This window comes from Gavialis gangeticus, unplaced genomic scaffold (assembly GCF_001723915.1).
Source record: "Gavialis gangeticus isolate Ggan-Ray unplaced genomic scaffold, GavGan_comp1, whole genome shotgun sequence".
Taxonomy (NCBI): domain Eukaryota; kingdom Metazoa; phylum Chordata; order Crocodylia; family Gavialidae; genus Gavialis; species Gavialis gangeticus.
Window position 1 is genome coordinate 138782535 of NW_017729024.1, and position 17160 is coordinate 138799694.

The 17160-nt window shown below is 40.8% G+C and overlaps 1 protein-coding gene across 4 annotated transcripts in view; it reads right to left on the reverse strand.

Moving 5' to 3' along the window:
- Nucleotides 1-1158: 1158 nt before the first annotated feature.
- KIF2A (kinesin family member 2A) overlaps nt 1159-17160 on the reverse strand; it is an 86856-nt gene continuing 70854 nt past the window's right edge. For 2 of the 4 annotated variants that reach the window (XM_019517812.1, XM_019517811.1), the window contains exons 17-21: nt 13846-13959; nt 11104-11254; nt 7445-7546; nt 4770-4905; nt 1159-1980 (exon numbers count right to left, since the gene is read on the reverse strand). In XM_019517812.1, the coding sequence (XP_019373357.1) occupies nt 1895-1980; nt 4770-4905; nt 7445-7546; nt 11104-11254; nt 13846-13959 (589 nt within the window). In that variant the 3' untranslated portion in view covers nt 1159-1894. The remainder of the gene's footprint in view (nt 1981-4769; nt 4906-7444; nt 7547-11103; nt 11255-13845; nt 13960-17160) is intronic. The other 2 variants (XM_019517814.1, XM_019517813.1) reach the window with 1 other exon arrangement.

Genomic DNA, 17160 nt, shown 5'->3' on the forward strand with positions numbered 1-17160 from the left:
AAGATGCTTCAACACAGCCGTTTCAGAACTGAAGTCAGTGAAATGCTTGGGAATGGTTTCATATGATACAAGCCTGCACAGAACAGTCATTGGCATGAACGCGCACACACATTCTAGCACCACATGCCTTTTAAAAATACATTTTTAGATGGTAAAATTCAGATGCGTTTACAAAGCAAATGTGCCTTGCATAGAAGTAAATTCTCGTCTCTAATTTATGTTTCAGAGTTTAATTTATTAAACACATTGTGTAAAATCTACATTGCTGTTTCAGCTTTCATGTTTACACATAGGAGCTTTTTACCATGATGCAACAAGAGCTTCCCATAGTCTACACCTTCCTATGGGAGATACAGACATCAAAACACTAAGATAATCTCTGGCTCATTTAGCTCTCTTTTCATTGCCTTCCCTTTATTTCCCTTCAGCCTCTGCACAAATGGGCTTGTGTTCCAAAAGGTTTTAAGCAGTTCTAAGGGACAGCCGGCTGATACGAACTCCTGGAATCTGTCCTGGAAACAGGGAGAACTCCTAGAGAGGTCTACAAGTCTTCATCTGACAAAGTTCTTACAGAAATGGGCAATTTTTCTTTTAGATATTGACTTGCAAAAAAACTCAAATGTCACTACTTAAAAAAGAACCGATACACATGGCGCCATTTGTGAGATTTCAGGTACTGGTGAGATTTCTATATCACTAAGTAGAGGTATTGTGCAAATCCTCAAATGATGCAAATCCACCCACTTTTCAGCTGCTGGCACTGTACAAAGGGAAAAATAGGTATTAGCTACTTTTTTTTAAAGCAATAGTACTACTCAAAACTACCTGCAAACTACAGTTAATGTACATGGACATTATCATGCATCAGAAGCCAATTTTCTAACAGTATGTGAAAAGGTACTCATGTATGCCCTTACCTGGATCCCTGCACTTTTATACTCGTCCTACCCATAGGGACCAGATTGCACCTTTATTCTGACAGCATTATCACAAAAGTACACATACTGTATATCCATATTTCCCTAAGATACAACTCTCCTCGATACTTAAATGTTACTTTTTATTATACATCAACTAATTTATAGGTTTTTTCTTTACAAAGAAATTGACAGTTATATAACCACTCGGTATGGGAGTCAAATGATTCCAGCGTCCAGATTTTTTTTCTTTTTCTTTTTTTTTTTAAATAAGGAGAATGGAACATCCAGCTGTCTGTCCACTCTAACAGCTCTTTTAGTTCCTGTTCAATGATATGGCACATCCTGTGAAATGAACTAGTCACCAGAAACACATTAAAAATGTACACACACTAAAAGCAATTTACATTGACAAATAAGGAATGTTGTTTATTAAGGCTGTGCTTCAGAAAGAGAAGGTTTAGGATCAAGTAGCCTTCATCAAGGCACAGAATGGGGAGAGGTAAGCACAGCTGTCTCTAGAAGAGCAGTTATGTACAATCACTGATGAGGTGTGCATGCAAGCAAACAACTGAGAACTGCACAGCTGGGCCTTGTAACAAAACTGAACAGATTTAAAAGGAAATACTGTGAAGATTTTCAAGTCCACAGTTTTACTTCATTATCAAAAAATGGCAAAGATTTCCAAAACAAAGATTCACAATTTGAATAAATGAACTATTTTAAACAAAGTGCTTCACAGATCCGAACCCTGCATGGTTGTGCTGTCTGGTCTAGAAGCATTTTGTAGACATCATAGGAGTGTTTCACACAAAACTGAAAATGTCATCGGGGTGAAGAAGAAACAGGACATTTCCACAGACATTTCAAAAGTTTTTACACTTTCAAGTAGTTGAGTTCTTACAGCCACCGTTTCATTACAACTGTATGCTACAGCAGTAAGGGTTCAGGGGAGCCTTTAGCAGCAGAGGCCCATTTCAAAGGGCACGCGGTCTCTTCGGATTGATCTGTTTACTGGCCTGTTCCTCCTCTTGTAGAGCTGCCCGGAAAGATTTCACTTTATCTTTAAAAAAAGAAAAACAAAACAATGCTTGTGCTCAGTGCATGTCTCATAGCTAGGCCTTGAGAACACAAGTCTCTGTACAAAGCCCAAACAGCGCAAGGTCACTGCACTCCACCACATAAAGCAGAGACTGAACACAGAAAAGGAATCGGAAAGAGAACAGACTATGCCACGCACAGAAGATACAAGTGAAATGTTCTCCAAATGGCTTAGCAACTCATTCCCTTCTTAGACTTCAATCCTATTTGTAGGTATAAGAAACTTGGAAGCAGCAAAGTAGCAGTCTCAGTGGAGTGTTTGCTTCCCACTTAACCATCACCTAACACGTGCACGCACCTCCTTGCATTCGCTTCCTCCACATGGCCTCTGTATAGCATGAAGCCTGTGATATGTTTGTATATATTAATACAGCTTCCAAAAGCATTTGTAAAAACATCTAATACTGGGATTTGACAGCGTTCTTCCTCCTGGAGTAACTACTTCCAAATACAAGGAATGTCTCTGAGAGCCCCTTTCCAAAATGCAGAGACTGATTTTTGTCACTAGAGCTGCACAGTACAGTGAAAATTCCTTTACAATTACTTATTTCATTGTAAATTTGAAGACAATTAAAGAGCACAGAGAAAGAAAAGGGCTAGGGAAGAAACAGAAAGCTGCCCAAGGACAATTCTGTTTGCTATGGTCTTAGTTTCTTCTGCCCTCCAACAAACTCCACAGACAGTTACGCAGCTCCATCTACCCAAAAGAAAGGAGGTAAAAGGATGAAGTTGGGGCCAATAAGGAGAGACCAGTTCCAAAAAATCAAGCAGCAATACATTACCAAGAAGAGTTGACTGAATATTCTAATACCCTCCAAGCAGGAGGAAGAAAGACTCCAAAAATTAAATGGGCAATGTCAAGCCTCTTGACTATAAGCCCTTTTCCCCAACCAACAAAGAATACACAAGTATATCAAGATCTATGAATGGAGATAAGAGTGTATTCCTGCATAGCTCCACTTGCAGTACCTTATTTCAAAGGCAGCCTGTAACTATTTTCGAAGAACAGGAAATAGCTAAGTAGCATTTTACCACAGCTACATGTCTTCTTCCAAGCAATCCTTTTTTTGAATAAGCACAGAAAGTACATCAGCTTTTTTTCCTGAGGCACGCCTAAACCAGCATACAGTTTTGGAGCATGCCGACATGGTTCCCAGGCTACATCTAACTTGTGGGTATAGTTTGTGGAACATGCAGACTGTACAGGATTTGAACCTTCGCTTTCTAATGTCATGGTTGCAAAGAATCCCCACCCGCCAACTGTTACTGAAGTAGTGATATCTGTCCGAGTCCAAAGATAACCAGAATCAACAATTCAGAGGTGTGAGATCACCCACAGCAATTAATCTCAGTGAAATAGCAAGGAAAAGCCAATTCTGGCAATAGTCTTTAATCCTACTTGACTGAAGAACAGCACCTGACAGACGCGCACAATATGCAGACTGTTAAAGAAGAGGACATGCTGGTAGCCACAACTGTGGTGGTAACCATGAACCATGCTGTTTGGAGCTGGATCTAGTTCCAAGTTCCAGCAGGCAGACAGCCAAACAGGAAGCTCTCTCCCCAGCTCCTGTTACGGAGCCAGGAAATGATACAGGGGGCAAGAGTTAACTACTTATTCCTTGCTCATCTACTTTCTGTTTTTCTTCAGTTCCGCTGTGAATGTGCTTGTCTCCTGCCTTTGTTATTTTGCAAGATGCAAATGTTTTGTTTGTTATATCTTTTAGTGGACCAACTGCAAAACTGAGAAAGATGCCAGACAAGTTTTAAGGAAAGAAGTAGGACCTGCCTAAGCTAAATATTACATAAACCAACTTCTGCTTAAACCCCTTATGCAACTGAAACAGCCACTTAAATAGAAGAGGGCTGTAAACTTGCAGAGTACAGGGTAGGCACCAGGTAAACTGTAATGAGCCATAAAAATCACTGTCTCTAGCTTTTATTGTCCATCCAGTTATAGATTTTTGCCCCCAGGCCTTCTGGGGGGTGTTTTGGAGGTTTCCTTGAGTACAAGGACTATGAGATCAAAAATGGAGTGGCCATTCTGTAAAGTGGTCTCCAGCTGATGATCGGGTGCTTCTGTCTTTTATCAGTCTTCCGTGAGTTCATTCTCAAGCATAGTGGGTGTTTAGTTTCCAGGGTAGCATCTGGCTGTACCTGTTTTTCCCCCCTCAAATCTCTGCACCTGCAAGCTTATCTGACACCTCTCCCTGCAATACAGTTGGTCCAAGAAAAAAAATATTACCAAAATAACCCTTTACTTCTTGACCGTTCCCAGGACCATAACAACTACACCACTCCAACCCTAGTAACTTTGTTCTTTTGCAGAAGCTGTAAGAGAAGAGAAGCTAGAGGACCAAGCATAATAGCTCCATCCTTCCAGAACAAAGGAGAAAGAGGTAGTAAGCTGCATTAGCCTGATCATCAGGATGACATGCAGGGCATGGTGGCACCTTAGACACTACCTGTTTCACAGAGGCATAAGCAGCTGTCACTTATGAAAAATTATACCTTTCAGAACAAAGGAGGCAAAGGGGAGGTTTTTTCCCCTTATACTGATATAGACTGAATGTATGTGCACATTTGCTCTTAGGAAATGGAGTGGTACTGTTTTCCACATGGAATCTGGGCTACAAGATGGATGAAGAGAGACAAGACAGTGTTAAAGCTGCTGCTCATTATTAAAGATATTCATTTGATGCATAAAAACAAATCACCAGTAACACACACAAATGACCAAAACCAGTCTACCTCGGAGTTCAGTCAGAATGTCAATTTTTTGTTCTAGAATTGCTTCAAGTTGTGTAGCATAGGAATCCACATCATAGTCTACTTCTTCAGTCATCTCTAGAAGGGCTTTTTCATCTTCTAACCATCTTATAGATTCCTATGAACACGAGAGAGGCAAAAATGACTCAATATATCACCAAACAGCAGATGTGAATTTACAGTCATTCCTGCTTTTCCTACAGCTTTTCTTAGACAAACATTTATTAATCTACATTGTAAAACATCCAAGTATTAATTCCTGCTCCCGTATGGCAAAACTACAGGTTCTTATAAATTTTAATCATTGATTCCTTAATTCCAGTGGCTGTCATTTGTCAACAATGCAGCAAGAATAGCAGTCTCTATTCTCAAGTGTTGAAAAGGGACCTTATGTCAGGTTGGAAAAGGGGAAGAGGATGGGGGGAAGAGAGATTTGCTGACCAACTGGAAGCTGCCTGTTTTCCTGGGAGATCCTGCTGCAGCCGTTTTCAGAACAGGTACTCCAGTTGGAAACATCTTAGCTTCTTAGTTAAAGCTACTAATGGAGTGATCTGTGTGTTTGGCCTGCAAATCAGAATTACATCTTTCCCTATCCTCTTATTATGTCACCAGTAGCCCATCTTAACAATGAAGGCACACTGCCAGCCTATCTATTTTCTTAAGATTCTGGTTTGGGAGGAGGAGACAGACAAATAATAAAACTTTCAGAAAAACAAAAAAAGTGAGTTGGGGTCTTACAGCCCGTTTTCCAAAGCAACTTTGGCCCTTGCAAGCCTAGTTTCCACTGAAAGCCAATGCACTTAGTCTCCCAAATGGTTTTCTTGCATTTGAAAATACAGCATAGAGATCTTTGAAATTTTACTCAAAAGCCCGTAGTTAAGGCTCCAGATAAAGTTATCTGTTGTGACTGACAAAAACATTTTTATCAGACAGTTGGCACCTATTTAATTTGTATGGGCAGGACAAAATGAAGGTCCCCATCTGCTTTAGAATCTGCTATTAAAATCTTACTTTCTGTACACGTTAAATTACATATTTATAAACACAGTACAACTTAATTACAACAAACACCCATGGGAAACAGAGAAAAGTTTGTTCAAAAAGGGTGATTGCTATGATAAGATTAGTCAATTTGTTGTATCATAACAAAAAATGGTTCTTGCTACTGAGACCGTTAAAAGCAGGGAGTGTTTTTATAAATGGGGCTTGTTGTAACAAGGTTGTATTGTACTTCATGTTTCAATAGCCATAAGGAATATTCTAATCAGATAAATCCATAAAAGAATATCTTAAAAAAAGAATTTTAAAATACTGTTTTCCCCAGCAAGTTTAGTAGACTGGCCACCATTTAAACATACACTTCGTAATTTTCTTTGTAAAAAAATAGAGTATACAAAGCTTTTTAATGCAAGTTTATACTTTGGGGAAAAAAAAATCAGAGGTAACTTGTTACAGCATATATGCACAAGACTATGAACCAGTAGTTCTCAACCAGGATGCTTTGAAATCCTTTCAAGGTGCACCAGGGTGCCACACAGTGTTAGCACTGTTAGGTGTGCAAACACAGATTCACAAGATAAATCCAGAGATTCTGTCCTGCTGTGGTCTTTCTGAGTTCTCTGCAACAGAGGAGCTACTCAGTTTTTTGACGTCAAAAAATGAGTGAAAACTTAGAACTGACACTTTCCAAAGGGTGCCTTGAGACTACTGAGGAGTGCCTTGAATCTAAAAATGTAGAGAACCACTGCCATATACACACAATATACAACAGAAAAATAAAAAGGGATCACAACAAGTAAAAAGCCTTCATTCTTGTCAGGAAAAGATCTGCCATAGCAGAAAAAAACAGGAAAAAAGTGTAGAAAATTCAATTTATGTAATTAACGATAACACTGATACAACCTTACCTTGGCACAAATTTTCCACAATAAGCAGGGCCTTACCTAGTAGAGTTCATAGTGGAGATCATTGCCAAAAAAAAATCACAGCTCAGAAAGACAGCAATTAACATGAACCAGGACCCCCTGGTGATAAGGGATTCCTAGAAAAGGCAGTACCTTGTGACATGCAACTGAAAACAGATCCAACTGATTAAACTATCTGCAACATTAACTGCTTATAGTTTAAAACCATCTCTCTAAGTCTGCTCCTCTCCCTATGAAAAACTGCTGCAGCTACGCTTAAAAAACGTGCTGGTGGGGACATGGTTTACCAGAAGCTTTGGTCTTTAGATGTATACAGTCTTGAGCAGTCAAATTTCAAGCTCAAAATTGTGTAAGCTCCTTCCAACCCCAAACACAACATAAAAGTATGGCCAGAACCAAAGTTTCCTCAGTACTAAAAAAAATAAAGAAAAAAAATGTAGTAACTGTTCTGTGAATATAGAAAAAAAACTGAGTTTTGTAGATAATATATAGCAATAAGCTTCTTCACCCACTGAGTCAAAGAAGTTCATAGCTGAGCTGACGAACTTTATGCATGACTTCTGTCCTCAGCAGCTTGCCACAATGGCTTTGGTACTAGGATGGTTATTCTGAAATCTGAAAGTTTAAGTGCACTAAGACAATAACAGTACTTATGTCCCAAGAGTATGCATTTCTGTTTGGACCACATGAACCATCTGATCAGTACAAATGCATTGCAACATTCCATTTTACCTGGAAAACAGCCCTGTGATCTTCTACTACTTGCTCTTCCATTTCTACCATTTGTGACACAGCTTCATGGAAAGTAAACAACTGCGGAGAAACTTCCTCTTCCTAGAGCAGCGAAACAACAGCGAAGCTTGTTATTGAGTGAAGAATTTTGCTTAAAGAAAGTATGTTAAACATTTCTTGCTAAGGAAAAGCAAATACGCTGCAATCAGAACCTGTCGAAAGATCTACAGATACACAGTTTACAAGTACTGACACCCAAATAGACTCCAGAAACTGGGGGAAAGGTAGGAAAAAAGTTACAAATGAAATTTCGAGAAAAATGTTTAGTTCCATTAGGATATGTTTATATTTTCCAATCAGTTCTCCTATTGGGGAATAGAAGCCGAAAAGAAAATGCATCATTTCTATGCATTCAGTAAAAGATTAATATGATAAAGGGTGGGAAGGGGGAGGAGAACAATAGTTTTCAATACTAATGTGTTTTAACGCAGTGAATAATTAAAAAAAAATATTACCACAAATGCAGACTATAACTAGGATGTGGGAAAGGTCACACAAACAAAATTTGTACTTTATCAATAGCAAATTGTAAATTGATCCATGTTCTTTACCAATATAAATATTTAGTTGAACAGAACTGTTTGAAAGAACTCAAACATCAGTAAGAAATTTATCATTTGAAAGTACAAGCAAAAAAACCACAGGATTGTTAGCAAAATTCATTATCTTCTGGCATTGTTAAAACACACTTTTGGATGTGCATTTTGAAGACAACTCCAGCCACTACACTGAATTCAGCTGCACATCTGACACTTCTGATATACGTATAACCCACAAAAGGTGTTAATACACAAAGGGGTATATATATTTTGCAGTAAATGCCATTTATTTCCTAGTAAAATAACAGAATAATTGCTAAAAATTAAAACAACTCTCCCAAGTTCTTTAGCATCTCTCAGGAACCTAGAGGTTAATGAAATTAGGAAAAATAAACAGCAAAAGGATTAAACCAGGCCAGACAAACAATGGAGAGGACAGACGTACCTTCTGAAATATTTCAAAGTGTAATGGGGTTTGAAATGTATATAAAATGGATCATTTCAGCCACAGACAGGCCCTGCCAGAGCACTTCAATATGCCTGCACTAGTGGTGCTTTTCAGTTATGGACCATACATGATAGGAGGCTGCTCAGCCCTGTGGCTCCACTCCTCCTTCCAGCCCCAACTCAAGGGCCATGTCTACACAAGATGCTACTGCACAGTAGCATCAGAAAAAAAAACATGCAAGGAAGCTACTGTGAGTAACATGAGCTACTGCACAGTCATTTTAGTACTTGGCTATGCAAGTACTACATGAGTGTGCATTAACAACCATGTAGTCTGCTGCTCGTGTAGATGTGGCCGGGGTGGGGAGCAGAGCAGACAGTAAATGAGCGCTACCATTACCTCAGGTGCTGAGAGCACCTCACTGTGTTCCCAGTTCCCAATAGCCAGGGTGCCAGGACTGTTCATTGATAATTTCCTATTGCTGGAGACAGTGGGAGTGGGATGAGGGGAAGAGGAAAGAGTGCTGCATTGTGGGATGCCTGGAGGACCAATCAGCCTCTTGTCAATCTTACAGCATACAAATGTAACATGGAATGCTGCAAAATGCAACAGCAGAAAACAACACTGGCTTCCTCCTGGGTCACTTTGGTCACACACAGTGGTCATTTCTAGAGTTTGAATGGGGCACGTGCATCTGACACTTGCCTTCTGAAACATTTCAAAGGCATTTGTTACATCTGTCTACAGCCCAAAATTGTTTTATTCGCATTAGTAAGTAAATGGACAGGTGGGAAAGTAGAAAGTGTGACAGCTCTGCATTAAATGTTTTAATTATAGCCAGTTCCTATTAAAGCCTTCAGAATATATTGTTTTTTTAATGAACTAACTAAACTTTCAGCCACTTTGAAACAAAGAAAAAGTTCTGCACAAAAATGGCATTTAAATAGAGAACAGGGGGAGTAACAAAAAATCCTTAAACTTAATCCTATCGAGTATCTCTTAGAGATCTGGAAGAGAAGGAAAATGCTAATTAAATAAAAAAGGATACTGAGGTAGGAGATATAGCCAATGCTAGGGAGAACACTACAGAATCTTGAGAAAGTTCAAGCAGAAACCCACAGACTTCTCTCTCAGTGCATCCACCCTCATCCCTTCCACAAAGTGGGGTTTAATTTTCTCTCCGAGTTAAAGCAGCAGGTATGAGACCTGTCAATCAGCAGATAAGAGACCAACTACCCAGGAGTCTACTTCTGCTGTGTTCTTTACCAAATTCAGGTGTCCAAGTCAAGGGAGTCACTCCTGCCAGCACTGGCATGACCAGTTGCTGAAGACAGGCCAACAGGCATAGGCTGCCTCCTGGGAGAAGAAGGTACAGCACTACCTGGCCCAGTAAGGCTATAAGGCATAATTCTCAAAGCCCACAGCTTTTTGCCTCTACCTCAGGTGCAGGAGGACTACCAACAAGTCCTTTTACACTGAACAGACTTTTGTTGAAGAACACAGACCAGTCCTACCTAGGAGAAACATATATGTGCCAAATTAAACCTTGTCTACACTTAGAAATTTAGCAGAACAGCAATTCTGGAAAGCACTCCCCATTGTTTACAGCTGGCTCACTGAGCTAACAGCTACATTTCCATTAACTGGTAAAACTGGGGCAGAGAGTGAAACCAACAAAACAACCAAGTCTGCACAGAAGAGCTGGCATGCTAACCAATGAGTAAGCAATGATGCTTTTACCATGGAGGTCCACAGGGACAGCAAATGGCTAGTGCTACCTGTGCAAGAAAAAACACCTGCCTAGATTAGCCACAGGACTTACAATCCCCAGGTGGACAGCAAAGAGTGCCCACGTGAGGTCTTATGCTGTAGTAGTAATTGTAATTATTGTGAAATAGCTGTATTTAGCTAATTTACCAAACTAGTAAGTCCTTTGAATTATTTCAATTATTCTCTGTCTTTGAGCTAAAGAACAAATATAAGGGGTCTAGAAAATCCCTGTAACTACAAATAAGAGGCATACTGAGCTGGCTTGGTTTCTTGGAGAAACAGTCAAGCTCCAAATTCCCACTTCCAGCTGCAGACCAAAAAGGAAACCTAACTATAGAGAAACACAGGAATACATCAGAAAAAAACCTGCTAGAAAACCTTGGGAAAAGCCACTTGAAATCAATAATACATGAAAGGGAAATATTTAAACAAGTAACTTAGAACCCTAAAACTGGAGGGGAAAAAAAAAAAGAATAAGCTTCATACAATGCTGCTAGTTGCCTTATACGGAGATGAAGATGCATCAGATAGGGAAAAAAAAAAAACCTAGGCAAGAGGAACCAATAGATCTCCGAATAAAAGAAAGAGAGAACCAAGAGTTCTTTATCAATAAGAAAAAAAGAAAGTAAAAAAAGGCAAAATCTAAAACAAAATCTTTGGCAAAAGCTCATTTTAACTATAGGAAAAAGTTAATCAGCACCCTAAATCACAAGTTTTATTATCTTTAATGAAGTAGCTAGTAAACTTATAGGAATCTTTACCCAGGACCTCATCTACTGTTAATGCAAAATTATTTTGTATGAGTCTGTGAAAATACATAAGAAATTCTGGAAGGTACTCACATTTTGTTCACAAAGTAGTTTGAGATCATCTCTCTGAGGTGAGCTCCCTACACCCCACTGTGTCTCTAGATCATCAATCTGATTTGGAGCATGGTGTATGATTGGACGAATGTCTCCTGCAGCACTAGAATCCACTGTTAATTCCTTTACTCTATAATCAGAAAATAAGATTCCATATTTCAATTATATTATTCTATATCAAATGGCAAAAAACCCTTAATGCAATTTATACTTATACACAATTTTATTTATTTAGTTGATGATGTCAACTTTACAAACACAATGGGATTTTAATGACAAAAAGGGACCATTTTTGGTTCCTAGATGCTCTGACTTCCTATATAACATAATGTATAATTTCACGTACTATAAATCATGACCAATAACTTATCATTACCTTAAACTTTCTGAGACACCTACTCTTGATTTAAAAGTGGTGGTGTATCTAAAAAAACTCAACATTTTAACAAATAACCAACAATACTTACAAATTGCTAATTTAAAGACAGACAAAATGAACAAAATCAGACAAGTACATTTTTCTGCGTACATGTCATGGTAGATTTGTACCTTATAGACTAATTAAAAGGTATACCATATTTACTCAAATACAAGACAAGGTCCACCCCTCAGTTGGCATGGAGGAAAAAAAAAGCACATCATCTTACTTTCACATATGAGGAAACCTCATTAAATATACTATCAATAAACAAAGCAACATGTGCTCAGTAATGGAGCCCAAAGCAACATGTGCTCAGTAATGGAAACCAACTCTGAAGCTGATTAAACACTGAGCATGACTATAAAACTCATGGCCAAAATCGGGCAAACATACTATTGGGAATCTATGACACAGAAAAGCGAGCACAGACCATGTGAATAAGATAGATGGGAGTGCCCATTGTGCATAGCCCCTCTTAGAGCCGACCTTTTCTCCAAGTCATGGTGAGCCACTACACTGAATACATTTTTATTTCCTCTTCACTACCACAGCTGAGCTGTGCCTATCTTTCTCATTTCCAATTATTCCTGTTTCATCACCAGCCTTAAAAGTCTGCTAAACAACACCAAATGGGGCCCCAAACAGTTCACCCAGAATCCCTCTGTTCCCCCTCTCTCAGCCTATCATATAAGATTAGTGTGGTCCCACCTTCCCTGAGGTGAAGGCAGAGCAGGTGGTCCTATGCTTCATCCGTATATACATTTTTGGAGGATTTCAGGAGTCATGACAAGAACACCCATCATAAGTGGGGGACTAATTAATACATGGACCTTTTGTGGTGGAATATCTGGGGGACACTCACATACTGAGCAGTCCTGAACTGTGGGGTTATCATGGCTTGAAATGTTGTTAACTCTCCTGGGGCCCAGGCCAATGACCTATATGGTAAATCATGAGCCCTTTGGTTTTGGACTAATGCCATGTATAGAGTTTGTACTAAACATAAGCAGGTATAAAAGTGCTGCTTAAAAGTATGTTATGGGGATACCTGTGCTAAAACTTTCAACAGCTCCAAAAAAGGCAAACTGCATCAATTCTGGTTCAACTTATTCTATGGGTACCTGTAATAATGTGCTTTTATGTAAATTACTACCAGTATGTTTATTTCAAGGTCAGTGTTTTCAGATTTGCCCTTCATTTCCATGTGCTCAGGGAATGCAGGTTCTAAAGGCTGCCAGGGCAGGGCTGTCCCTGGGGCAGGGTGAATCAGGGGAACCTCCCTGGGCCCTGCACTTTGAGGATTCATATCTGGCCACTCAGCACCCCTGCCACCAAATCCACCACATCCAGCAACTCACCACCCCTCTCCCTCCCAAACCCCCCACCACCGAATCTCCCGCCAGCTTCCTCACGTCCGGGGCAGGGCCCACATACACTGATTTACCCCGGGCCCCACAGCCTGCTTGGATCGTCTCTGTGCATGAGGAACAAGTTGTGGTAAGCAGAGAACAAGGGGGCCAACCTGAACCCCCTAGATTTATGTTCCCTACTGTAGCAGTGAGGGGGACAAATTGAGGCAAACTTCTAAGAGTGTTAGATTCTACACCTGAAAGTTTATAACAAAAATTATAAACTTTCCTATATAAGATCTAATTATTGGGGGTCATAATTATATTCAGGGTCATCTTATATTCAAGTAAATATGGGGGATGTATGTATCTATATATAAGATCAGAAAAGTTTATGCTCATCTCAGATATAGATCTCTAAGATCTAGATACAATAGAAATGCATAAGCTTTTGTGAGCTAGTGCTCATGTCATTAAATGCGTTGAAAGGATGTGCACAGCGCCTTTTTTATTGTTTTATGGTAACAAATCTTCCAATATGTTTTTATTCACTGAATTATGGAATGGCAAAAAGGTCAAAATAAAATATAGATTTAAGACTGTATTACACTGGCGTTTACATTTTTTAGGTAATCATCAGATTCACTAAAATTATTCTGAACAGTCTTGTCAGAACCAATCCACTAAGTCTACAAAGATGACATCATCATTTTTATGTATGAGGGGAAATAAGCAAGCCCGGGTAACAAAATATACAAATGTTTAAAAAAGAAAATGAATTAAAATTGGGAAGATGATTGCAGACCATGCAGTATCATCACCTGTCAAACAGAATGAAAAATAAAGTATGTGATGACTCAAGGGGAGGGAAATAAGTGAAGATTTAATTTATAAAATTACAGTTCAACAAAAACACTTGAAAAAAAATTCCATGTAAAGAATGAAGTAGACCTGGTGATTGAAGGAGAAAAGTCGTCATACTCATAGGAAGGAGAGAGATCAGAGCGACTGCCACTACCCTGTGAGAAGGGAATATCCGAAGGACTAATTCCAAATTCCTTTACTCTGCAGCAGCAAGATACAGCAGCAAATTAAAAGAAAAGGTTCTTGTAAAGACAATGACAATTACAACTTTTCATTTAGCACTCTCCTCCATATTAAAACACACAAAAATAAAGCAGTCTGATTTAAAACTAACACACAATTATGAGAAGCAATGCAAGATATTCAGACCTTCTTCAAACTTGAATTGCAACCATATTTTTGAGAAAATTCAGTAAGCCAAAGTCTGATCTTTAGAGCAGTGTAAATCTAACAACTCCTGTCTGTAGTTGAGCTACGCTGGGCTTACGTTGGTATAACGAATAGAATTTGTCCCAAATTCAATAGTCCACTAAAGCACTACTTTCAAAATATCAAGTTACTGCAGCTATAATTATTTAAATAACATACTTCTTAGTTTTAAGTGCATCTTAAGCCATGAATACAGTATTGTACAGTCTGTGTATAACTTATAAATGACTTTTTGTGGAGGCTGATATGAAAATGGTATATTATGAAAAGGAAGTTGAGAGCTAAAATACTAAGGAGAACATAGGCTTTAAATACATGGACAAAATCTAAAAGTACTAAGTATCTACCAAACATCAGCATACAAAGACCATACTAGTTGGTATTTCTGCATCATATACAAAGCCTTCTTAAAAAGCAAGTCTAGATTCTAAAGGAAGCTTGTTGCAGACATTATTAAAACACAAATCATGCACATGCTTGCAGTGTATTTTTTTTCCACAGAATGTAACAGCATTACAGGGAACGGGGCTGTTTTCAGTTAGGCTGAATGTGGATGTTCCATTTCTACCAAAAGAAATTTCTTTCAGTAGACCAACAGCCAGGGACCTGAACTGCACAGACATTTCTCCAGCCCCAGCCTATAGATGGAGACCTCCAAAGCTGAGTTTTTTGGCAGCTGCTAAAAAGCAGTAGCTGCCAAAGACAGCTTGGGAAAGGTTCCAGCCATGGGAGAATGTCCTCTCCCTATCCATCAATCAGCTGATTGTGAGAAGGGGACACTGCCATGGTGGCAAACCTCCCCATTCTGCCCCGCTCCAGAACAGCCCTGCTCCTTGGGCTCATCTGGGCTGAACCAGAGGAGCTGTGGGAGAAGGGGAGCACTAAACTGCTCGGGTAAGGCACTGAGAGTTCTGTAGCAGGGGTGCAGCAGCCTGATTCACCCCAGGCTGCTCCGGGCTGACCCACAGCAGTGCAGGGCACCCAGCTCAGTTGGGTGGTGCAAGTGACAAGAGAAAGCCAGAGGGACCACAAGCTGGGCTTCCTCATGCCCTGCTCTTGACCCCTCCAGTTTTTAAATAGTCATCCCCACTGTTTACCTTAGCAGCATGAACAGTGATTTAAATGCTGGAGGGGCTAGAAGGACTCAGGGAAAGACCCCTGCAGCCCAGTCCTGCCAGCTTCCTCCTGGCCAACCAGCCAAGCAAGGAGAAACCAGAGGAAGTTGGCAAAGCCTGCCATCCAGGTATTGTCCAGTTTGCAGAAGAAGCAGGGAGTGGTGGTTGCTGTTCCCCATATCTCCCAATGCATGGGAAGCGTATTACCCCAGTGTCAGGAAGGCAAGGAACCCTTCCTCCAGCTCCACTCCTTCCAGTTCCCCAAAGGAGTTAAGCTGGGGGAAAGTGTGCAGAGTTCAGTCTCCCAGGAGTGATTTACCCTGGTTATTCCTAGATTATTTTTCTTCTAGAGCTGCCATTTTTGCTCTGGAAGAAAAAACCTTAACATCTGCACACTTGATTTCTATGGGAAGAAGAGTGATTCTCCAGGTAGAAACTGAGCATTGGTATGTAGCCTTAATATTTTAAGAGTTTTGAAATCACACAATCAAACTGATTCATTATGAAAAAATAAAGATACTAAAGGATATTGCTGAATATCGATTTCAGAGGTCTTGTTCCAACATTAATATAAACTAACGTCACTATTCGCAGGTGTGGTTTCAAATATTCAGCATTTGTGGTTTCAAATATTCGCAAATGTCGAACCCGCATCTTAAATACACTTGAAGGAGCTCCTCGGGAGCTTCACACTTGCCACCACCAGGCTCCTGCTCTTGCCAACGCAGCCATGCCCGCCCCCAACCACCGGGGCACTGCATTCATGAATGCAATTCCTTATTCGTGGATTTCACCATTCATGGGGATCTCAAGAACGTATCCCCCACGAATGGCGAGAATCACCTGTATACTACCCTTCACAGTTAACAGACAATAGATTTCTGTTGTATTAAAACTCCAGAAAGTACTACGGGTGCACTAATAAAGATTTTCCTGGCTGATACCCATAGCCGATTATTAACCAGATACACTGGTCAATACCATCTAGATAACTGATTAAGAGGAATGCAGCCAGGCACCTTGGAGAGCAGCATCCTGCCTGCTGGTAAGTCTGTAGGGGAGAAAGGGGTGTGGGGGAGGGCAGATCGAAGCCCCCACAATGACAGACTCAGTAGGGCAGGGGCTGCCCAGCCAGGCAGTGAATGTGACCCCGGGGCCAGCAGCAGGACCCTGCCACTGCATGCACCCCTGGGTGAGGCATGTGGAGGATGTACCCTCCCAATTTGTGCATGGGGTGGAGGCGAGCTGCTCACTATGGGCTCGGGGCCAAGGGCTGTGCTGGCCTCTTCTCGGTGCAGGATTTGAGCCAAGGCTAGGCTCAGGGTGAGTGGCGGTGGTGCTGGGAGGGGTGGCTATAGCCCTCCCCAAACTACCTCTAGTGCTGCCCCTGCTCAGGGCACTCCAGTCAAAGCACAGTGCCCTGAGCAGGGGTGCAACTAGAGGGGCTTTGGAGTGCTATAGCCACCCTTCCCAGTGCCACTGCTATCCTCTCTCGCCCACCCACCCCAGTGCCACTGCCCCACTTCCTCCCTCATCATGAGGGCCTCAAACTGCTCCCCCATACCCTTCCCCCCCCATACCCTTTCCCTCCCCACAGACTTACCAGCTGGACACTGCTCTCTAAGCTGGCAGGCTGCATTCCTGGCCGCATGCATGCTGAGGCTGGCACGGCTTTATGAACACTCGTGGTGCTCTGGAGAGGTGCCGGAGGATTGGAAGAAGGCCAACGTGGTTCCCATCTTCAAAAAGGGGAGGAAAGAGGACCCGGGGAATTACAGGCCAGTCAGCCTTACCTCGATCCTGGGCAAGCTGTTCGAGAAAATTATTCTGGCATGCATCCAGGAGGGGCCAGCAGGGA